At 43.8% G+C, this 24,332-nt stretch overlaps 2 protein-coding genes across 4 annotated transcripts; both read left to right on the plus strand.

Annotated features, from left to right (window-relative positions):
- The first annotated feature begins 2,689 nt into the window (after window positions 1-2,689).
- LOC106660437 lies at window positions 2,690-11,630 on the plus strand. 2 transcript variants are annotated; one of them, XM_014383401.1, is made up of 11 exons: window positions 2,690-2,734; window positions 4,967-5,138; window positions 6,483-6,825; window positions 6,914-7,102; window positions 8,254-8,482; window positions 8,566-8,770; window positions 9,054-9,218; window positions 9,288-9,510; window positions 9,902-10,141; window positions 10,246-10,371; window positions 10,449-11,630. In XM_014383401.1, the coding sequence occupies exons 2-11, from the start codon at window positions 4,995-4,997 to the stop codon at window positions 10,607-10,609; spliced, it is 2,025 nt and encodes a 674-aa protein (XP_014238887.1). In that variant the 5' UTR covers window positions 2,690-2,734; window positions 4,967-4,994; the 3' UTR covers window positions 10,610-11,630. The 2 variants fall into 2 exon arrangements, with proteins under 2 accessions (XP_014238887.1, XP_014238888.1); XM_014383402.2 differs by lacking the exon at window positions 2,690-2,734 and adding an exon at window positions 4,772-4,848.
- A 1,780-nt stretch (window positions 11,631-13,410) lies between these two features.
- Window positions 13,411-24,304, plus strand: LOC106647990. Of its 2 annotated transcripts, XM_014364583.2 has the most exons (7): window positions 13,411-14,033; window positions 14,530-14,541; window positions 19,027-19,319; window positions 21,125-21,304; window positions 21,375-21,612; window positions 22,357-22,650; window positions 22,729-24,302. In XM_014364583.2, exons 1-7 carry the CDS (start codon window positions 13,964-13,966, stop codon window positions 22,941-22,943), a joined length of 1,302 nt encoding a protein of 433 aa, XP_014220069.1. In that variant the 5' UTR covers window positions 13,411-13,963; the 3' UTR covers window positions 22,944-24,302. The 2 variants fall into 2 exon arrangements, with proteins under 2 accessions (XP_014220069.1, XP_014220065.1); XM_014364579.2 differs by lacking the exons at window positions 13,411-14,033; window positions 14,530-14,541 and adding an exon at window positions 14,554-15,614 and having other exon boundaries at window positions 18,474-19,319; window positions 22,729-24,304.
- Window positions 24,305-24,332: the final 28 nt, after the last annotated feature.

A 24,332-nucleotide genomic window follows, 5' to 3' on the forward strand; every position in this document is an offset into this window, starting at 1 on the left:
GAGATCGCATGTAGAGAAACGAGACGAGAAACAACTTGCACGCGCACGGCAATCCGGTTGGAATGCCGAAAATATATATAACGCCGCCCCTTTGCAGAAAATCCATTATATTAGCTTCTGAGATGACGGAGACTCGAGACTTACGACGAATTCTCTTGTACACCGAATCTCACAGCTCCCTCGTAAATCTCCCTCTACGCCAGCGGAAAATTCAACAGCAGGCAACATTTATATAATGCAGTGCAGCGATGATTTACTCGCTCTCCCGGTTAGCGCGAGTTCGCCTATTACATACACATGGGCACGTTTCAGCAGCCAACGTGTGCGTATGTGTGTATGTGTGTGCGCAGAGGCCAACAAGCAAGAGACATGCCCCTCTTTGATAAAGATACAGATTGACACATTAGAGCTGTATATATCAAAAGTCAACATAAACGCGGAGAAAACAAATGCAAGTATCGATAAGCCAATGACAACGACGCCGATGATTCGAGCTCGTCCAACGCGCAAAACTTTCCTTTCGATCTCTTCGCGGGGATCGAGCTCTCGCCGCAACTGCTGTTACATGCTGTTCGGCAAAAAAGATTATACCAAAAGTCTCCTCCTCGATGCTCTCGGAGCCTCTATGTATATTTATAAACACTACACGACAAACTTTTCCTGTCAGCGTTCGACATTTAAATTCGATTCCCGTAAGTATTTATAGTCTTGGTTTTGTTGTTGCATCCACGCGCGCCTGATCACACGGTGCGGAGCTATTTTATCAACCCACTACACGTATAAAGACGAATGATAAACGGAACTGAAATGAGAAAGAGAGCCAGAGAGACAGAGTGAGAAATATAAAGATCCGCGTGCAAAGCCAGCACATGATATATAATTATTATTAAATGAGCTTGTATGTACACACGAGGTGCGTGTGATGAAAGTTTATTTTCCTCTTGCTCGTAATCAGCGCGCGGTATACGCAACACCATTTTTGTATATAAATAATAAAATATATAACAGTCGGCAATACAGCCACATTGCCAGTGCCAGCGCTGTGTATGCCGGCGAAAAAAAAATAGCCGCCGCCAACTGAAGTGAAAGAAGAAGTAAAAATTAGCGCAAATAGGCGGCTCGCGCGCTCTTTCTATGTGCTACGCGCAGACACGCGCGTATATTTATATATACTCCCGTCTGTTCTCCATCGAATGGAAGTTCCCCGCAACTATTTTGGAGATAAGTATTTATCGAGTACCGCCGACGCCGTCGCGCCCGCAAAAATTTGAGGGGACATACATTGTTTCGGGCGCCAGATACATTCGCGTAGCTATGGACGAACGTGCGAAAAATCGATCGCATTTGATAATCGATCAGCAACCTATATTACACACATACACACACGCACATTCGAGCAACACGCACATAAGCAGGCCATTGGCCGCGCGAACTTGGCGGATTAGAATGCAAATTTTCGGAGTCGAGCGCCGCTCCGTTCATATAGACACATAGATGGAAAGAGATACATTGTGGCATTAACATTAGGGGCATGCGTGTGCGTGTGTGTGAGTCTGGTCAAAGTCACGGTCAATGCATTCGGCCCGATTCAATTGATTTGCAATCGAGCCGTGCACCGAATTGCGAACTTCGCGTCGCGAATCGCTTGTAGTTTCGAATTTTTTACGAGTGACGCAACCAAATCGTAAAGTTGCCTCGAGCGTGCACAGATCTTCACTTGGCCTTATGTTATATATAAAATATATACATCCATATACAATGTACGCGTACAAGTAGACGCGTCGACAGATATGGCCCTGTTCGTGCGATCGCGAGTGGTTTTGCGTTTAGAGAAAACGAAGAGAAAGAGTCGCGCGCGAGAAAGAATAAATAAATGGGGGAGCGCGCAGGATTTCGGGCAATGGAAAATTTTGGGCAGCCGACTTGAATGAGTATACGAGGGTGCGCCCCCGACCTACACCGAAGCATCGGAGCGTGCGTGTGCGTGCGTGCATGTGTGTGCGTGTGTGCGCGCCGTGCGAATCTATTGGAATGTTGCCTCGATCGATGCCGAACCCGATGACGGTGGTGGGGCGTGTGCGCGATTATGCGAGCCCCGAGACGAGCCGTGCCGAGAAACTAGCCGAGAGAAAAAAAGAAAAGAAAGAGAGAGAGATCGAGACGGGGCTCGCGGACTGCATGGATCGATTAGAACAATTAGCCGAGCTCGCATGCACGGGGCTTACAGTACGAGTAGAGCAAGCATACGCCGGCTGCGCCATGTGCCCCGGCAAGGTCGCACCAATAATCCTCCAGGCCAAAGCCCAACTTTGCAACTCGACGCTTTCTTATTTCACTTGGATTTTTTTCCCAAGCCGCCAAAATTCGAAGTCGCCGCCGTCGCCGCCGCAACCGTGCGAAGCCGAAGCGCCAAAGTTTAGCGTGAAATCGTCCCGAGCAGAAAGAGAGAGAGAGATAGAAAGACAGAAAGAAAGAGAAGAGGATTGGTCGGATCGAATGAGAAAAAGAGAGGGAGTTTGTGTGCGAATATATATGCTCGGCAAGGCAAAGCTGCCTATATATCTTTTTCTCTCTCTCTTTCTCTCTTTCTCTGTCTTTTACGCGTGTGTGCGATATATATGTATATCCAACGCAAATCTATCGCTCAGGCTGTGTTATAGCGGTGGCAGTCGGCTCAGTCGTCGTCACGGGCTCACGAAATCAGCACTTATTTCTCACCACGGCACCACCACCGGTTGGTTCAGTCTCAAGCATTATTGAGACATGTTTTTGTTTTCTTTCTCCATTTTTTTCGCTCGCTTCTATCTGTGCTTTTTTTAACTCTTTCCTATCTCTATATATGTAGAGGCGGCGATCGCGAGACAGGGGATCCGTTTTTCCGCCCGCGAGCCGCGAGTGCAACAGTTTCGGACTAGAGCGTGGAAAATTGCGGGTGCGCGCGCGCGCGGTTACAATTTTCGAATTATCTCATAAGTGCACGGCCAGTAGTGCAGTTGCAGCGATAGCAGACGGAGAGAGAGAGAGAGAGAGAGAGTCAATGCATGTACGTCGGCTTAGCGGGAAGGCAACACACATATATACAGAAGCAGCAACACGCAGCACAGTGCAGCAGAGCAGCGCAGGAAACAACAATAGGCCGCGTTAATCGGCCCACGCGCGCAAGTGCTTAATCGCACGTGCTACTACAGTGCATACAGTGCAATTGGATAAAAGTTTCGCAAGAAGAGCTTGATATCACGCGCTATCGGCCCTCGTGGCCCATTTGGGACGTGTCTATTTTTCTGATGAAACGTAAGATACGCGCGAGATCAGCGTCAAGTTATTTTCGATCGCGCCTGGCGCTTCCGCGCGGATAGATCTATATACGCGTACCTCCGCGCGTTGTAGACGTGTGCGCGAATACATAGTGGCGAGGTATAAATCGTACTCCCGCTCAACTATATAGATATATATGCATGCCAAGTGTGTTGCGCGATAACGCGAGCCTCGAATGTGTGACCACAAAAATAAATACCCGAGCGGTCGCAAGCTGTTATCGCGACAGTCGCCAGCCAACGAGCCTCGTGTGTCTCTATATATATTGTATATGTAAGCAGCGAAGCTCGAGTGCAGTTCTTTTTCGTTGCTGGACAGCGAAAATGCTGCTCGTGGCATCGCGCGAGCCACTTAATGTAGTTGATCGGTAGTCGATCGGTAGTTGATCGGCAAAGGTGTCGAGCGAATTGCACACTCATTCCGTGATAAGTACGAGGGAGCGAGGACTTTTGAACGAGAGAGATCGAGGATTGCGCAGCTCTCGCGCCGATAAGTACTATCATACTCGTTCAGTTATTTGGTACATTGAGAGAGAAAGAAAGAGGCAGAGGGTCCCTCTCTCTTTCTCTCTCGGGCGCACAAAAGCTCGTCGTGCTGCTGCTGCTGCTCGCCGCAGCGGCAAGTGAATCTTGTGTATATGCAGCGCGACTTCATTCAGCTTGTGAGCTTTACGAGCGTGCCTAGGACCATTAGAGATCATTGAACGAGTTCTCGGAGGCTCACAAGCTCCGATGCTCGTCTGCTTGCCGCCAGTTCATCGAACCCCAACGACAACACACCGATGTCTCTGCTGCGTCTATGGAGGCTGCTGCTGCTGCTGCCGCTGCTTTCTTTCATAGGCCAAAGCCGAGACTTTTCACTCTGTGTCACGCGCAACACGAGACGTCTCTCTCTCTCGCTCTCTTCTTCCTTTGGACTTCCGAAAAAAAATACGCATACGATGCGTCTGGAGCGCGTGCACAACGGGCTCGCAGGCGCTGCTGACATTGACTCGTGCTTGCAGCGAGCGTCATATGGATGTTACCGCACACAGTAGTAACAATACGAACATGTGTTTTCTTATCTCTATCGCTGCTGGTTGCCTCTCTTTCCCGTTTACATCGAGCTTGTCAATGGGCTAATTTTACCAACGTTTCAGGATTAATTGCACGCACGCGGCCACTTCTCACCTATAGTAGTCTCGTATTATTTGCTCTAATAACACTCGCGCACACGTACGTATCTTTGGTCGTTTGTACTTGTGAATTGCGCCTCTCTCTCTCGCTTATCTTCTTTTCTCTCTCTCTCTCTTTTGCACTCGAGGAGGAGGCGACGGCAAAGCAGCCCCGCGCGTGTTTGCGATAAAACGGCTTCGATATATTAGATGAAAGCTTGTCTTCGCGTTCGCGCGCGGCTTTGTACGATATTCGCGAGCGTGTATCATATGATAAATCGACTACCGTACTCTTTGCTGCGTCAAAAGCACGTCATGCTTCGACAAGAGCAGCAGTAGCAGCGGATATCTAGCCTAGGCTCTCTCGCAGCACACAGTCGGTGCGTCGAGTTCCTCGCGAGCGCAATACAAGCACGAGCCGCGAGCGACGCGACAAGGTACTTCTTTCTATTGCGTCCACTCACGGCTTTGCCTCGGCCTTTTATTCTATACTTGCAGTTTCAACGGATACTCTATTCTATGAGCCATGGCGATCGCCGAGACCTGCAGTCAGGACGATCGCAAGCTGGAAGTTGCGGTGGTTCAGCAAAATGGAAACCACTTGACCCAGAAAGAACTGGCCATACCTATGAAGGATGTCAAAGATGACGACGAGGGAGACGAAGACACGGTAATTTATTTAGCTACATCTCTCGTTAATTGAAACTATTCGCTTTACGATTTATGCTGCGAAAAGACGCGACGATTTCGAAAAAATCCACGGAAAAAAATTTTTATTTATTTGCATTCGCTTAAGATTTAATTGCCCTGACACTCGCGTCGAGCTTGTGTACAGATACTTTTTATTTTGAACGTATAGATAAAAAAATTCGCATTATTTGCACTCGAGGTGACAATGGCAATCGCTTCACGAGTAGATATTTATCGAGATAAGTTTTTTTATTTCAGAGCAACAAGATTGAATCTTACATTTCTAATGCATAAAAAGTTTCTATCCTCGAGTTACTGAGATATTCATACATATATATATTATCTGTACATATGTGAACTGGCAGCTGTTTTGCTCTCGACCTTATTGATTTTTAAAACTAGTTTTTGATCGGAGCTCGATTATACACACATGCATGTTTACTCGCTTAATTTTATAAGCCTTCGAGTATATCTCGACGCTTTCCTCGATATCTCGCGGTTACGCGCGTTAATTAATTAATAAATGATCAACGATACGAATTTGCCCATATTTTATATTCAGTCATTGTGATCGTTGTAAAACGAGCTATTAAAATTGGCCATTTTTTTTCTCCTCTCTGTTAAGTAATTGAATATATGTGCGAGGCGACGACAATTACTTAACATTTCAAATGATAGCCGTTGATAGGCATCGGTGTATTAAGCGATTAAAATCAAAGCCAAAGAAAACATCCACACTCGATAAAAAAATATATGAAATACATTAATTCTAGAAAAAAGATCTTTCGATCCCAATTATTGTAAAACGTTTCTGACTTACAATGAATAATTATCAGAATCGATCGTGTCTAAATCGACTCTGATTATTTTATATATCGTTTTGGCCCAATTAATTGCATTTAAGAGTAATTTAAGCGACTTTATCAATCGGATAATCTGCAATAACAAATCAAATTTCGTCAACATTTGTCTATTTCTGGAACAACATTGCATGTGGTGCAAATATATTTTTCGTATCTCTTACGCTATGACGAATATGCACCAGTTGTTTTTCGATATATCACATGACTTTTCGGAAAAAAAATTAATTGAAACAATCTCGCGTTTGGTTGATAAGAGCCCCTGCGCTCATGATCCCGCGCGTCAACTACCGAGAAAAGCATGCGAGTGCATCAATTATGCATTATATATTCTGGGTCAAATCGTTATCGGTGCGACCGTTGTCGGCAAATTTTCTTTCGAGCGATGAGAAAAATTGCACTGCCACTTTTTTTTATGGTTGATCACTGGATGACTCTCGTTTTATCGCAATATGCATACACAGGCTTACGTGGAGATGATCGTACCCCCCGATGGAGGGTGGGGTTGGGTCATCGTAGCAGCTTCGTTCATGTGTAATCTCGTTGTGGATGGGATTATGTTTAGTTATGGTGTCTTCTTCGATCACATCAAGCAACACTACAATGCAACGAGTGCTCAAGTCTCCCTAGCCGGTTCATTGCAGACTGGATTCTACCTCATGGCCGGTCCATTCGTCTCGGCTCTGGCCAACAGATATGGATTCCGATTGGTTTCGATTCTTGGCGCATTCATCGCCTGCAATGCCTTTTTGCTGTCGTACTTTGCCAACTCGATCGAGCTGCTGTACGTCTTTTACGGAATTATCGGTGAGTACGACCGATCTCGTTTATGTGCGCGTACGAACGATGAGCAATTGCACGATGGCAAGCAACAACACGATTTTTAAATTCACAGGTGGCATCGGCGCAGGATTGATTTACGTGCCAGCCGTCATAACGACCGGCTTCTACTTCGAAAAATGGAGGGCTCTGGCTACCGGAATATCGGTCTGCGGCTCGGGCATCGGCACTCTGGTCATGGCACCCATTTCCCAAGCTCTCATTGCACACTTGGGCTGGCGAGGAGCGATCGTTGTTCAAGCTGGTTAGTGTAATAATGAATGGCTCTTAAGTCATTCATTTTCCAACTCTCTTTTTTCCATCACGACTATTGCGTTTCTAGTACTCCTTTGCATAAAAATCACGTAAACTGATTGATTGATCACTTTGTCAATTCATAGCTCGCGTGAGTCTCTGCACTTTTACGCATTATATTCGTATATAGCCACGCGCGTGCGTGTGTTTACAAACTGGTTTTTTTAACGATCAGAAACTCAATTGCAAATATTAAAAGTAAAAAAAAAAATTTATAAATATAAATAATATTTTCAATCGCGCTTAAGATATATCTTTTTACTCAAGCACTGTGCACCGCTTGAAACGAGTTTCGCGAGCTTCATTAAGTTATTTCGCATTAGAAAAATAACACGCTTATCGCGATATATTTAATTGATAATGCATACATACATACGCATGCGACACGGCCATTCTAAATGCGTCTGTTTCATTAAGATATTTAATCCAAAGATAATCGGCAATAATAGAACTTGTCGAAGCACTGATTTACTTCGTGGGCTTATTATTGATCGCGACGCTTTTTCATTTTATCTCGTATCGGAATTTTTATTTTTCGAGTGTTAAGCGAAAATAATAATTAAAATTACCGCATAATCACCAAAAATTTCTCCGTGACGATCAAGCTCAAGGATGTTTGCAGAACAAATAAAATATACAATTTCACAACTTCAACACTTTTGAGTTGCCGAAATTGAGACATGTACTCGTAAAAATCTCGATTACGTTAATTCTCAGCGGCACGCTTACACCTAGATTAGCTCCGAAAGATCGATTAAGTAATAACTATTATGTACTTATCGGCAACAAGTCGATTACTTTCTTTTCATATAGCAGTGTGCGTATTCAAGGAAATATTAAACCATGTATCATAATATATTCTGATTTTTAGCAAATTAATGAATACGCGTGTCTGATCCTTGACCTACAAAATAAAATATATTTCAATAGCAATGTTGCAGTAACTCCACATTAGGTTTGCATATAGCTCATAGTCTCGCGCAATGAGTTGTAAAAGTTAACAAAAGCACTAATTGTTTAACGGCTTTGAGGAAAGAGCAATAAATACAAGTACACGTGTCCGAACGCCTCATCCTAATATATACGTAAATGTTTGTTTAGGTATGTTGTTGAACTGTGCCGTTTTCGGTGCCATGTTCCGTCCTCTCAAACCGACGAAAGTCAAAGCAGACGTGTCGATCGAAACGGATAATCCGGCGGTCGAAGTCAAGACGACTGTGTTGAGGAAGGGTCAGTCGACTACCTCGTTACACGCAAGTCAGCCACTAAGGAGCAGATTTTTCGGTACAAACAACAATACCGAGTATCCGACTGCCGCCGACATCGTCAAGTACGTATCGTCAATTATTTCTTGACATTGACGCAAATCTGTGACTGTTTTTTAATTAAAAAACTTGTAATTGATTTCTACAGCAACAGCAGCCGATCGTTGCATACTCTTCACAAAATGCCGGATATGCACATACTTGATCGACATAAGAGCAATTCCGAAAAGAGACTATCGGTACCAATTTATCCCGAGGAAGAAATCATTCCGGACGAGGACTTGAAATTGGCCGAAGAGGAGAACAATTTATTGGACGGTGATGCCGATAGGCTCAATGGAAAAGTGCCAATGGTATTGTTTACAATTTATTTATCAATTTAATTTGTTTTGCATGCGAATATAAAATCGTACGGAGCTGCGCTCGTTGTACGTTGCCAAAAATAATTCGCTCTCTGGAGCTCTCTGTTTGAGCCAAACCTAAAAATTCATTATGAAAACGTCAGTATAGTATACGTGCAGTGCCACCGGCGCGCCGTAACGATTTTCTTCTACATGGAAGCTAATAACTCGCACACGGGAACGTACTTAACATTGTCTAAATGGTAAAATCAATATTTATTCTGTTTGTTTTTAGATTCATAGGAACGCGATAAGTGATCGTCGCAGCCGAGCTGATTCGGTCACGAGTCACAGATCTTCCAAGCGTAATTCCATTGTCAAAGACCCGCAGAGACCCTTTTACAGAGACGATATCTTTTATGGAGGTTCTCTTAGCCGACTATCTCACTACAAGTCTCAGGTATATAAATCTTTGGCATCAAATTGAAAATTATTTTAGTCTTGTATTTAATTGAGGAATTTTTGACAGATGTCATCGGTGGGCTACCACATGTCCGTTACAAGGTTACCGACAACTCAAGATCTCGCTGAAGAACAAAGTGGAAAATGCGTTTTGTGCCCCGAGGGCGTTCGAAGAATCTTGTCAACTATGTTGGACGTCAATCTTTTGAAAAGTCCTTCACTTTTGATTCTGGCCCTCAGCGGTTGTCTGACTATGATGGGTTTCTACACTCCTTTCGTTCACATCGACAGTAAATAATTTATTTACTTTATTTTAGAATATAACTTTTTCGAATCAATCGTTATCTGAATTCGTTATTTAGGTTCACATTCACGCACCAAACATTTTTTCTCATACAAATTTTTATAAAGAAAAAAGGAATTATTTAAAAATCCGCGTAAAAAGTTTCCCTTGACTAGTCAAATACTTTATCAATAACTTCTATAATATCATAAAAATAGGGTAAAATGAATCATTTCATAAGCACAAATCCATTTTCTTAATTGCGAAGAAATTTAATTTGAATGTCATGGTTTTTTAATTTAAAAAACACCATAAATATAAGCTGTAGTAGTCTTTACAAACCATTTAATGTACTTGATGAAATGAAGCGGATTTAATTGAATTTTGTCAAATTGCAGAGAGAGCAGGGAGAGCTGGTATCGACAGTAATACGGCAACTCTGCTGATATCCGTTATTGGTATTGGCAATACAATCGGACGTATCGGTCTGGGCTACGTCAGCAGTTTGCCAGGTGTTGATGCCCTGATGGTCAATAACATCTTCATCACATTAAGCGGTATCCTTACGATTGCGTCTGGATGGTCAATGAGTCAAGGCTACCAGTTCTTTTACGCAGCTGCCTTCGGTCTCAGTGTTTGTAAGTGTTCGAGAAATGGTCTTATATGCATCCAGTCTAAAGCACGCAATGCTCACGGAAACCTTTCTCGATGAAATAACCAATTTATTCGCCTATTTGTACAGCCGTATTTGCGTCGCTAAGGTCGATCATCGTCGTGGATTTAATGGGACTGGAGAAGCTGACGAATGCCTTCGGACTACTTCTTCTTTTCCAGGGTGTGGGCGCCGTTGTAGGATCACCCATAGCCAGTAAGTACAGAGCATAAATGTTTGCTGGTATCCCTGAACTCTCTGACTGAAATAATGAACCTTTGCTTTCTCGTCAGGCGCGTTCGTGGACGGTACAGGTTCGCATACATTGGCGTTTTATTTCGCCGGCACGATCATCATACTCTCGGCTGTCATCTGCTACCCGTTGCACAGGATAAATGAAAAAGAAAAGAGGCAGCAGGCTTTACGAGAAGTTCCAATACTTCTCAAGACGTGATAATACCAAATATAGAAGAGAAAACTCATCAGCGAGCTATGGTTAACTATCTCGGATAATAGACCTAGTAATTTTTACGAAATCGACGAGTTCCATGCCTTTTATATATAAAATACTTATATACATACACTCTACCGCTCTTATACACTCGGACTTTCGAAGTGAATAGTCAATTATTGAGGATTGTTTGAAAAAAATCCAAGTGCCATTAGTCATCGCCTTAATCACGTGCATTAAACAGATTTCAAATAAAATATCGAGCGGACGTGGGACCGCGCTTAGGTTAAATAACAAACTGATATGTACATAATTTTTAGAATTGTGCGCAACTGTCCGGCCGCTAAAAGCTGTTCGGATATTACGGAGTAGTAGCGTAATCTTATTATATCATAAATAAAAATATTTTTATCTTTACTGAAAAAATAACAACAAACGCCATATTTACAGAAACGATAATAGATACATACGTAAACGTATAAATATATATAGATTCAATTTGCCAAATGGCCTCTTTTCGAAAGAGGGACACCGAATATACATTACCGACAATCGTTTATTTTTTGCGAAGGAAACATATCAACTGCGAGCTTCGAGCAATCTCAAACGCGAACACAGCTGCTTGAAAAATATATACTATTAGGATAAAGTTTATATACATAACGCACGAGCGCAATTTTTTCCTCGAGATAAACTGGTCGTTTTCTGATTGAGCTAAAACATACATTTTCATGCAATTCAGTTGAATCTTGTTTTATCCGAATCTGAAAATTTTGCGCTCGAGTGTTTTTTTATAATCAGTGTACATAAATATATCATATTTACATGGAAACATTTGGTGATGACTATCAGCTTTATACCTGACTAAATGGCTGTAAGTCTTGGATTACCAAGCACGATTGATTATTTTACCTGATTAGTACTCGTAAATATGCTGCTAGTATAGCTTTATTAAATGAAAATCGATTAGTCATTCAATTTTTTTTTTTTTTAAATATATTAATGATTTTGCATATAATCATGTATTTTTATGGTAGTATATTTTAAATGTGTATATGTACAGCATAAATATACAAAAATACACACGGGTCAACTTACATATTGTATACATACACAAACACACACACACGCAGACACACACTTATAGTATACGTATATGCGCATGACTGATTGATGGTGAGTGCTATTTCTGAATAAGTAATGCATTATTTATACAAATAGTTGAGCTTTATGCGTACAATAAGTAAAAATGGGACTTTTGTAATACTTGCGAAATCGTTCTTCGAGTTGATCTGCACGAGCTTTCAAAAACCTCTAAAAAGAGAGACAGTTATAAATGCTTGTAAACATTCAGTTCTTTTCATAATTTTTAAAGCACACACGTAGTTGTGAATGACTCTATTTATGAACCTTAATGCATTTAGTTTTACAAGTTACTTTTTTGAACATCCTCAAACACGCGCTTCTCTCATTTAGTCGAAATAGCATTTTCTATTCAAAGTTATAATATTTGTGATAGAAAAGTACATTATTTTTAATTTTGACTATATTTAATAAGACGTAATTGTTAATGGAATAAATTTTTATTTGTAAAATCATAATATGAGAACGTGAATTCTACAAAATCCATTTCCACTAAGTATTCATTAAATTTTCAAATATTATAATATTATGCTTATTATAATCATCGCAAACAATAATTGATTAAAACTTTTGTTTTTAAATGTACTCTATTTTTTTATTTGTAAATGTATGTACAAAACAGAACAAGTGCTTCCGAAATCGTAAAAAAGTAAAATGACTTTCAACGAATATAAGTGGATTCGTATATATTTTGAGATACATGTACAACGGATAAAAGTCAACTATTGACCCACCTTTAAATAATACTGATCGTCTAATTTAATTCTAAATAAAGACAACAGAAAAATATGTACAAAAATGGAAAAAATGTATTGTGATTTAAAAAGTTCGGACGTGTTTACACGTTATGTAATTGTCATACACATCCCGTTGTTGTAAGCACGCGCAAGTTCACATGCGCGGCAGTTGATTATTGTTAAATAAATATCATTAAGAAAAGTTATAAATCTACGATTTTTTCATTAAATTTTAAGCAACAAACAATGGGAGGCTTTAAATGCATTTGTGCGAGCGTAGAGCGTATGCGCTTTCCGCATAGAAAAGCACCGATGCTGCCAAGAGCCACGTCGAGGCGAGAAAGTCAGGGCCAGGGCCAGGGCCACAAGTCACGCATATAGGCATATGTTCGCGTGTATATGTAGGTATATTCGTGAAGCGATGCGGCACTTTGTGCGCTCGTATTAGAGAGTAGCGTGTCTTTTGGCGCTGCGACTGCTCCACTGAACTCGCCGTGTGCTCGACGCTCGCACATATATAGTTTCACTTTTATTGCGCGCACGAGAAAAAAACGTATAGCACTAGCGCACTTATACGTGCGGATCCGCGCACGTACGTGCAGGAAAGAAAGAGCGAGAGAGAAAGTCGGTGACTGCGGATACATTGCGACACACGGCTGCACGAATGGGGGTTGTTCCTCCTCGCATCAAGAGGAGTAGGGGGTAAACATATATAAAAGCACGTGTGTGTGATTAGATAGAGGGGCACACGCGGCTGCGCGCACCTGCAGAGCCGCAGCAGTGATCATCCTGACGAATGAGCGTCTTTGGCGCGCGACCGTCTTAAGCTGCAGCAGGACGTTGACGTTTAGGCCGGAATTTAATTACTCCAAGACAAGAGCAGCAGCAGCAGCAGCAGCAGCAGCAGCAGTTTCGCTAGCTCCGATAAAAGCTCTAGGTCGTTCTTGAAAATCAGGTGCATATACAAAAAGTCACTCACGTGCGAAGGGGCTGTGCGCATATCAACGACAGCCGCAGCTGCAGGAAAGAAACCGAGAGAGCGAGTGAGAGAAGTGCTGTTGCCACTGGAGGGGGTCGCTCTCATTCTCAGAGGGATGAAATCCGCATCTGCAGTTTTTGGCTCGCGCGCTTTGCTCCAGTAGTTCAGTCCTTAGCCGGCGATTATTCGCTTTCGCGCAGCGATACATCGGCAGCGGCGAGTCGTCGTACAGATTCGATCATTTTCTCATCTCTCTCTCTCTCTCTCTCATTTTCTCATTTGGTCACGAGTTATCTAGCTCGCATTGGCCGATGATGCGCAGTCGTGCTATTTTCATCGCAGACTAATTAAGCCCAGCCTCTGACCACGAGTCACGCTCGACTCGCCGCTATTGCTAGTCATGCGTTTGAACTAGAACAGGATGTATCCTGATTGTCGCGGGCGCTTGTGAGAAAAGTTGAAGACGCCTCGGGAGCAAAAGAACTGGAAGCAACGAGAATGTCGCAGAGGGCTCAACAACCAAATCCACGTTATGCTTACCTTCCGTGTCCTGCTTACGACGATGCTGGTAAGTGCATATAGGATTGCAGCAAGCTTGATTAGATTTAAAGCTTAAGTAGTTTTGTCTTCCTCACTAGAAATGCAAATCTTTGCACACCTACGCTCATCATTCGAATTTTGAAAAATGTTAAATCCAATCACAGGCTTTTCTTGCTGCTTCGACACACAGTCCGAAAATGGAATCATATCTATTCCAAAAATATGCTAACGAAAGCAGTAAATATTTCACTTTACGCTACTTCAATGCCTACATGCCTAGATTAGAGACAGGGAGAGAAAGAGAGAGCGAGTTGCGTGCGCGAGTACAATAGAGGTGAAATCGATATCAACAGCGCGGTGTGCCACTAGGTGAGCTTTGACAGGATGTGTACACGGAAATCAACGAACACCGGGCCAATAGATATAGTCAAATTGCTCGAATGCTCAAATGTCACATGACTTTTCGGATGATGATGATTATAAATTACCACCAGTTCGATACAATAATTTTTTTACTGTTTCAGATATAATCGGCGGTAAGTTGCAGAAGGATCAAGGTATCGTATACGAGTAAAAATTAATTTCTCTACATATGATATCTATTGAAAAATTGAGAGGCCAACTTTCCTGGCTACAATCGATAAAATGTTGAAAATTGTATACGCTAAAGCCTCCGCCAATCCATCGCTCAATAAGGTAATACAGTCCGCCTCGCCGCTATAGCTAAACTGTACTCGCCAGGGAAATTCGACAAATACCGAACAAGTAAACTTCCGCGTACACGTATATACACCTCCGATACATGTATAAATGAACTCTGCATCTCATCGATCAAGCCCTACACCGACGATTCTCTATCTCGAGCTCCGCACTTGGCGTATTGAGGATAAATTTAAATACACGAAAACGTACGAAATTTATAAGAAAAAGATAATGGTAAAGCAATGCTGCAACGAGCGATATAAGCAAATACACGTGTGCCTGCCCCCACTCTGGTCCAATCAGTTTTGATATAAAGTTTTTGGCAGTAAAGCGCTGAACGTTTGAGAGAGAAAGAGATAGAGGCAGCGATGCCTTGGCGTATAAAAATACACTATCGTCGCAAATGTATAAATAACTTTGGCCGAAACAAGTTGCAGCGAAATATTAAAATTGAAGATATGAAGCGCTCTTTGGCTTAATAATATTTCTCAGGAGGGCTGTGCACCCTTCCCACTTAGTCGGGCACGAGCACGCTTTTACCATCTCTCTCTCTCTCTCTCTCTCTCTCTCTCTCTCTCTCGCTCTTGAAGAAAAGCTCTCTGCCAAAAAGCTCTCTGCCATGCTTAGGCCCCCTGCGCAGTGCTTGCACTTACTCTTCCGGATATTATAAACGGCGCGGGTGACAAAGTCTCTTCGCGCAGCAGTTGACCAAGCAAGGAGCTCTTCTTATCGTCAAAATTTCGTCCAAAGTAATGTTTTACCCAGTAGCCGACTGTTTTGTCCTTTTATTTGTATCATCGTGATTATTTGTGCGTGACTAATAGCGCGAACAATGCCAAAGCCGACTTTCGACGCTAGACCACGAGTCTATATATGTGCATGTGTGTCTGTGACGACGTGAATATCTGTTAAGTGTAAACAATAGTTGTGCTAGTGAGAGCGAGAGAGAGAAAAGGCCGCCGTTGTTACGGCTCGTCGCATCAAATCGCCGTTTTTCTCTCTCGCACTGATCAAGTCGGAGCCCCACTCGATTTTCTCGAGACTAGAGTGAAAACTGATGCGTACGCGCCTCATCATCGGTTGCTTTTTGAACTTTTGCGCATGTGTGTGCTGCCAAAATCAACAGCGGTATTTGAAACATTTTTGCTGAGTTGCAGTTAAGCCTTCACTGATTGCAACCATGACAATCTACGCACTTTTTGCCTTCTGAACGTGCATGCAATTTCTTCTATCAAGTAGTTTTTTTGTTTTTCATACATTTAATTCATATACAGTACTTATGAGGTTGAAAACTAAAATTCGATACTTTTTATTTTAATCTAACTTTCTTTGCACTCTCGAGCTTGCTACTTTCAATTTACACGAGCACCAATGACGTCAAAAAATCTCGCACGTATATTTTTGCACACAAACGCGCCATGCAGAAGTATTACACGAGAGTGAAACGAGGTACTAAACAAAAGAAGTCCGGATGTAGTCTCGAGAGGCTGTGAGAGTCGTAGGGTGCGAAAAATATCCAAAGTGGAAATTTTTTAATCGACAAGAGAAATTATTCGGCGTAATTTTTTTAATGGATCGAACATGACATTATTTTTCAAGTATAATTAATATCGTAGACCTTGGAGCTACGACTTTTTGATATGAATTTTTCATCAGCAAGCATTCACGATACGGCATACTCTTTAGCGTGTAAAAACTCTCAATGAACTTTGAGGCTCTTTCATTCTGGGAAGATTATCTCTATATGTAAGAAAAGAGAAGGAGAAAAAAAAATTTATCTGGACTATAACATATTTACATGAACTGGACAGGGTTAAAAAGAGCACGACTTTGAATAAGATTTTTCTTCACGTTGAAAACAGAGCCTATAATATTCAAGTGTGTATAGGGGCTTTGCATAAATATACTCTATACACCTTGGACTTGAAAATAAATGTATACTCGGGTATCACACATGCGTAGACTAGGAGGCGAATTGGCTTAACGTCCGCATGCTGCAACATTTCGCGCCGTCGCAAATATGACAGCTGCGCGCGTAAGCTTTTCATTCAGTCTTGGCAGCGTTGCTGAAATCTCGGCTCTATTCATTCGAAAAGAAAATAAAAATTTCAACGCATTCGAACGCTCGTGAGCGCGCTATTTCCAGCTTGAATCGCAATAACAAAGCTTTGATCGCAGATAGGAGCTTGCGCGAGGAGGTATCTGATCCTAATTTGCATAATTAAGCTCGAGTTGCTTTAAAATGAAACAAGCGAGATGAAAAATGGATTTTGCTCGAAAGGCCAAATTAACATAAGAAGTTGCTCGAGACGTATAAAGGAACGATACAATCCGAAGCCAGTCGGTGCTTTAAATTGAAAAGCTCGCAACGCTAACGAGTTTGTAAAGAAATCGTTGCGTAGAATCGTAAAAAGCCACTCGAAGATAGTAAAGACAGGCTGTGCCGTGGGCTAGAATATATAAAGGTATATAAGGTAAAGCTGGCTGATTTATCTGCCGAGTCATCGACAACGAGTGCGGATCTCTCTCGCGCAGTGGAGTAGAGTGTCAGGCCGTCCAAACTAGATCGAACCGGAAACGTGCTCGGGCTGCAACGAGACGGAGACGCGCTTCGCATAAACATGCTTTTTCAGGGCAATTTGTAATAATGAGCTGTCGCGCAGTAGCAGCTCGGTCGCATGTCTATATGTACACGCACATAAACAGAGTAAACACACAGAGACAGACGACGCGGACGACTGGTCGAAGAAAGGTGTATGCGCAGGTGCACATGGAGCGGGTGGCGGTGGGCTCTCGCTCTCTCGCTCTGCCACTCTGACTAGTATATCGCTATATGCACGAGCACACATCGACTCTCTCCGTCTCTCTCGCTCCGTGTGCAAGCTCTCTCGGTGCGATCGAGGTAGAGCGGGGGATGTGGCAAGGCGTGCGCGCGTGTGCCTGCCTGCCTGCTACTGCTGCTGGCCGCAGTCAGCATCAACCGTGGCTCTCCGACGAGTCGATTCGCGCGCGTGCGGCAGCGGTCACGCAGTCCCAGGGACACGAGGCTCGAGTAATCGCGCTTTGCTCGCCTAAACGACACCGCGTCTAGGAGGCCAGCTCTACGTGCGAGCACGACGACGCACACATCGGCCATCGGGACAAAGAGCTGCTGCTGCTGCTGTTTCCAAGCGAGCCGAGCACGTTGTTTAATATTTCAAAGCCACGCATCGATCCGTTGTCAGTGCGAGCGCGACGTGCTACTGCCACGTGCTGAGCTCCTATGCGTCCTATAAGCGAGAGGACCTGGACGCGTTCACCTAAATACTAAGCCTAACTGAGCCTACCCCAGTCCATTTTATACGAGGTAAACGGCCCTAAACTGCGTCAGCCAACGGCTTCGTTCGTCAGCAATTACTAACCCAGCCTGTGCTTTTTGTGATTTAATTTGTGTTTCCATTAATGTGTGCGTGTGAGATGAATTTCGTGCAGTCTCCGACTACGATAGCTGAGCAAAGCTTCGGCTCGCGTTAATTTTTCTCCTCCTGATGTTTTGATTTTGCACGTCCTCCTTCTTTCTCTCTGTCTCTCTTCTCTATACGCACCTCGCAGCGTTGACGTCGGTTCAGCATGGACAGCTACGGAAGCGCGGCGAGCTGGAAGGCTACGGCCACCGGTGCGGACTGTCCTCCGGAGCCTAATTGTAACGAGTGTCAAACTAACCACTGTGATTGTCAGCTTGTTGCTAATCGATATGCTTTTTTCCTGTACGAACTACGTATCGCAGTCTGTTGTCGTTGATCACACGCGCGATTGCCATGTGTCCACTACTGACATTTCTCGAGCCGCCGTTGAGTTGACGAGAGGACGACGCAGTGATCCACAGTGACTACAGAATTGTGTTCCATGTGTAACCACTTGCGGATTGTGAAATAACAAAGCTCGATCATTTCGAAGCGACTGTCTGTCACGCGAGTACAAGTACACAAATAGTCGCGCAATTATGAATCTTATGTTCCGCAAGAACTTTGAGAAGAGCGGCGGCGGCGGCAGCGGAGGAGGCGCCGTCGGAGGTGGCTTCGGGGGCGGCGGAGGCTTCGGCGGAATAGGCGTCGGAGGCTCGAGCTGCGGCTCCTCCGACAGGCCTGTCCTGGCGGGCGGTCTGGGCCTCGGCGTAGCCGGTGGCCTGGTCGGTGGGGGCTTGGGCCGCCGCGACCACGGCCACCACCAGCCACGACGCAGCCGGGAGTTCGGCGGCCAGGAGCTCGACGGACTGGGCTTCGGCCAGAGCCAATCCCAACCCGCTTATCGGACTCATCTGCTCTTCGGTCCCCATCCAGGCTCGCAGCAGGACCAGGAGGAGCAGCGCTACGGGACGCTGGTCGGACCGAGGCGCACCTCCGGTGGCGGACCGCACCAGCTCAAATGGGGAGGACAGCAGCCGGCCAATGCCAATTACACCAACAACAACCTCGGCGGCAACGCCAACCTCCTCAACAACAACAACAACAACATCAACAATTACGGGGGTAGCGCCCAGCCGCAGCCAGTGCAGAGGAGAAAGACTGGATCGGTGCAGCATCGGCCGGGAGGCGACGATCTGCCTCTCACGCCTACCACCGCTTCCAGACAGGTAAGACAGAGATAAGTCGGCCTCAAACAGCGGCTCCAATGAGCATAACAGAGGGATTGGCAGCCGATCAAATATTTGCTCTGGAGCTTAGCGGAATCTGCGCGCTTGAGTGATGCGCCTTGTTTGCTCAGTCAAGCGCGCAGCACTTGTGATATGTGCCGCAGTACAAGTAACAATCTCTCGAGCGAGAGAGAGAGAGAAACGAGAGGCAAAAAAGGGGTAGGAAAGAGAAAAAGCACGCGAGCCCATCGGCGACTTTTTTGGCAAGTCACGGCTGGTACGTGCTGCGCTTGGCGCGAGAGCCAATTCCGAGGCACGTAACGCGCGCGCTCCTCGGCTACATCTGTTTATTTTCTCAAACACGCCTTCTCTCGCTCTTATCAATTTTCCGCTCGCGCTGCAGTAACTTTTATTTTTTGCTCTCCACGACGCGGACGACAAGTGCGCCCTTATGCGATGAATTATTAAAAGTCGTTTAAAAGTCACTTGAATTCTTTTTTCGTTCAAAACTACTCGTATAATATACTTTTTCTACGAGATAATGGGGCAAAGAGTGATAAAAATAACAATAAAATTAAAACAATGATAATTGGTTGCCATTGAAAATACCTTGTTTCGCAAAACGTTTCAAGTAATTCAATTTGTCTACAATTACAAGAGGGTAGGGTAGGATTGGAAAACTTTTGAGAATTCATAGAGTAGACATGGACGTTGATCGAGAGTGAAAAATATGCAACCTGTTGGATTATCGTACGAGGGCGTTCATACTTATTATTACACTCGATGTTCACGCGAGCGTCCAGACTTTAAATATAGTATCGGCGCGCTGTGTTATATATGTATATGCAGCAGAGCCGAGCTTACGCGATATAGAGAAAAGAGCATCGAAGCAGGTATAACGCGCGACGACTGACGAGACGTGCGCGAGAGCTATTTTCAAAAAGACTCGGCTGGCCTATAGGAAGAGCGGGACGAGTAAATAAAATGCGCCGCCGTTTACGTAGACGCGCGGCAACGATACGTGCAAAATATAATCAAGCGCGAAAAGTAGACCGAAAGCATTTGGCGTCGCAGCAGCGCAAGGTCACGCAGACAGCGAGGGCCTCTTTTTTTCAGGCCACAGCCAGTAATTCGTGCATAATTCAGTCGGCTTGGATAATGCAGTCGTCTCGGGCCTTCCGCCCTCGCTACCGAGTGTATGCCACGTTACCCTCGCGCTTGATGAGGAAAAAAATATTGCTAGCCTTGCAGGAGTGCGTCGGTCGATTTAGCGCCTATATATAGAAGAGCACTGCCATCTTCGTAGCATGAGTAATTCATGTGTGCTTTTTGCATCGTCGATTGCGCCGCCGACACGCAACTATATACCGCGATAACATTAACAATATCGAAACAAAAATTTCTCGACAATATGCTAACGACATCGGGGGTATTTATAATCTCGCTGAAGAAAAAAAGCTGGGGAATAAGGGTAGTACAGCGAGTGGAGCGCGCGAAACGCGTCGAGCAGTAGTAGCGGTGGGTGGTAGAGCGCGAAAATCGCTCGCTGCGACGGCAGTGGCATTCGCTAAACGTGCATAATTGTTATCGATCGGCCAGCTCGGAGGTAAAAGAATTAGAAAATAGTCCAGGGTAAATATATGCAGGTGCGAGTAGCGCGACACACTTTCCCGCCGCAGAGGGAAAAGCTCGAGCGACGCGAGTAACGTAATGTGCTAGCAGGCGTAGCGCATACAGGAATTAGCGAGAGCTGCAATTTTGGCGCGCTCTTGAAAGGTATTAAGGCATTACACGTGCTCCCGCAGGTATCGTTTCACGGCAAGGGTAGCAGTCTGCACGGCGGACAGTATGGCTCGGTCATACAGACGCATCAGAGCAGCAGCAGTCCGGCGCGCAGCGAGCCCATCAGCTTGGCGACCCTCGACAAGGACTGCTTCATCATCCCGTTGGCGGCGCTCGAACGATTTCTCCCGGCCGGGGTGCCCGTAAGTATCGTCTATAGTAAAATGAAACGGCAAAACGAGCGCGATTACAATTGTCGATGGTCGAACGCAGAGATTGCCGAGCGCCGACAAGCGCCGACCGGGCAGCCCGCTCTCGGTGCTCGAAGTCGAGGACCCGAAGCAGTGCATACTGGCGCACTTCATGACGTCCATGGAGCCGATCGATCCACTGGTCGAGTCGCCCGTGTCGAAGCCGCTGGTGCTGCAACGCGACACTGCCGCCGAACTGCTGACCGAGCTCGCTCCAGCCGCCACTCAGAGCATACTGCTCACCAACATGGAGCGAAATGGTACTAAATCCTCTACTTCATCTCTATACCATACCATGATTCGATTTGTCCGTTCGCATTTTTTACTTCGTGTCGGTACAGCTCACTTTTTCTCAACGATAATAAGGCTTACTTTGCGATTACTTACCAACCGAAGCGCTGGCCAATCCTGAAGTGACTCCAACACTTTCAAAACTATGATTTTCATTTATCTCCGTCGGACTGAATACGTTCGAGCACAAAGTTCACTTTGATTATTCACGATTGTGCATTTTTAGCACTCCAAATTTCACACACCATGACTCACAACTCACACACTCACACGAATACACCAACAACTTCACCACTTTTTCTACCGAGACGAACTAAAGCACTCCGCATTTGTTAACATGAAAAACTGACTCTATACCGCTACTAAGATTACCATGCAATCGAATGAGTCATTTGAATGCAGCCGTTACATACTTTTTTTCAAAATATACCTCCTATCAAACTGTATTTTGTTCTATTCGAAATTGAGAATGACAAAACAAATCTACTAATAAGAAAATAACTTTGAACTAAACGGAACACGGTATTTACTGTACAATTCCTGATATCAGAATATTTATCGCCAATTATTCGTTATAGGACTGTTCGAATAACTGATCCCTATTCCCGAAACTGTCGCGAGCTGCGAGCGTAGCCAATTGAGACATGTCTAACGCCATAAACAGTCTTTCTCACGAAAAACGTTTCTTCTCATGCATCGTTCGATTCTTCCAGCTGATTTTCCGTTCATCGCCTACTACGTGGTAAACAAGCAGAAAACCGAGCCGGTGGATTTTTACCAGGAGGTGCAGTGCGCAGCTCTTAAGAAATTCGACCCGCGAGATCTGCGCTACGCGGCCAATCACAATCTCGACCTGTTCAACGAGGTCGCCACGATAGCCCGTCCTCCGCTCGAGCCACTCGGTGGTCGACCGCCCATTCCCTCCACTGGCTACATCGTCTCCATCTTCAAAGTCTTCGAGGGAGACGACGGCCTCAAGTTCGAGCAAAACTGGCTCTACTGGACCGGTGAGTTGGCAAACACTCGTCTATCCAGATTCTTCCCAAGTGCAGTTGGATCATCGTGGCCTTGGTCGTTGTTTACAGGTGCGCGAATGATGTACCGATATCTGCCAAAGAACGTCGGTCTGCGACGGATAACCCTGCACAAGTCCATGTCGGCGGGTGACAAGACCTACCTGCTCGTGTGCGAGTGCTCGCAGCTGCAGGAGAACCTCTCGGCCGCGGCGATACTGCTGCCGGCCCTTCGCGCCCGACTCTGCGGCTACGTCGGTCTCTACAGGCCGTCGGTCTGCTTCTGAGTTCTTTATCGTCGAATAATCTTTTTCATCGCTCCAGCGTGTCGAGTGCTCTTCGTGATGCTGCACGATAGTGACTATGAACTAAGAAAAGTGGCTTTGCGGCTCGTCTTCGTCTAACGTCCACCTGTAGCTTCGTAATGCAATTTATATGAAACTACCGTCGGCGATTGAAACTCCTCCGTACGATATTAGCGCGTCACACGTTTATGCACATAACCATACAATGCGATATGTGCCATTTTTACCGGTGTGATCCTTAAAATATTGAAAATTAAAATTTAATATGTGTGAGGATGCAAGTCAAAACAAAAAGATCGATATTATAATACACAATAAACGAAACGTCCGCATATCACGCATATCGTTATTTCGGCATTAATTCGGCAATACGTGCCCGGGGAGACTACTCGTTATACACCCCAAAACACTATCTCATCAAAACGAGATAATGCAAGTCCTGCAAATTAAAATGTGAAAATATTGGCCTCTTGAATATGTGCCGATAAGTCGATATTTTTATATAGCTAATTACTTTTATTGGGGAATTAATTAATATAGCTGACCAACTCTGGTATCATTATCAAAAGGGAACACAAATTAAATTAGTATATTTGTTATACATACTAATTAATGTATCATCTTAGGCCTTGTATTATACATTATATTTTACGTAGAGTTACATTTTTAATAATTACTCTCATAGAAGTCTGTACTTATTACTGTATTGTAGTCAAGATTGAATAGTGCAAGTGATCAAACAATGATATCATTGGATCTACTTAAATACTAGATTTATTCAAGAAGTCTAACACATAATACTCCTAGTACAAAGATCAAAATAACTATGTAGAAACGATGAACCTGAAAGCCTATCCTATATAGAGACAATATAGTATTATTTATAAGAAATGCATATAGGAAGCACAGGCGTAATTTTAATTTATATTATGAATAGTTATTGTATTTAGAAATTTGAATCTACTAGCATATTAAAATTTTTTTAAAACGTCACTAATCTTTATCAAAAGTCTAATTTAAAGCCCTTTGGAAAAGAGGCTTTGCAATTGAGTACTGTGATTTTTGTGCATCACAATGAAATGCACATGTGTAAGTGTAAATAAAAGTATATTGCATAACATTTGACAACTGTGATTGCTTTCTGTCAATAAGCAATTCGAATCTTACATATTGTTAACGAAATTTATTATTACTTCTATACATATTTTATTTTATTGTATAAAATTATTTATAGTATTTGAACTAAAGAAAAACCATTTTCCATATCTTCTGCAATATAGGTGTAAAACTTTTAAAAATAGCAAAAATAAAATTACGACAGGTAGACAGATATATTGTTATAAAAGTATCATTTAATTAATGACTATGTAC

The sequence above is a fragment of the Trichogramma pretiosum genome, unplaced genomic scaffold (genome assembly GCF_000599845.2).
Source record: "Trichogramma pretiosum strain Unisexual culture from Peru unplaced genomic scaffold, Tpre_2.0 scaffold27, whole genome shotgun sequence".
NCBI classification, from domain to species: Eukaryota; Metazoa; Arthropoda; class Insecta; order Hymenoptera; family Trichogrammatidae; genus Trichogramma; species Trichogramma pretiosum.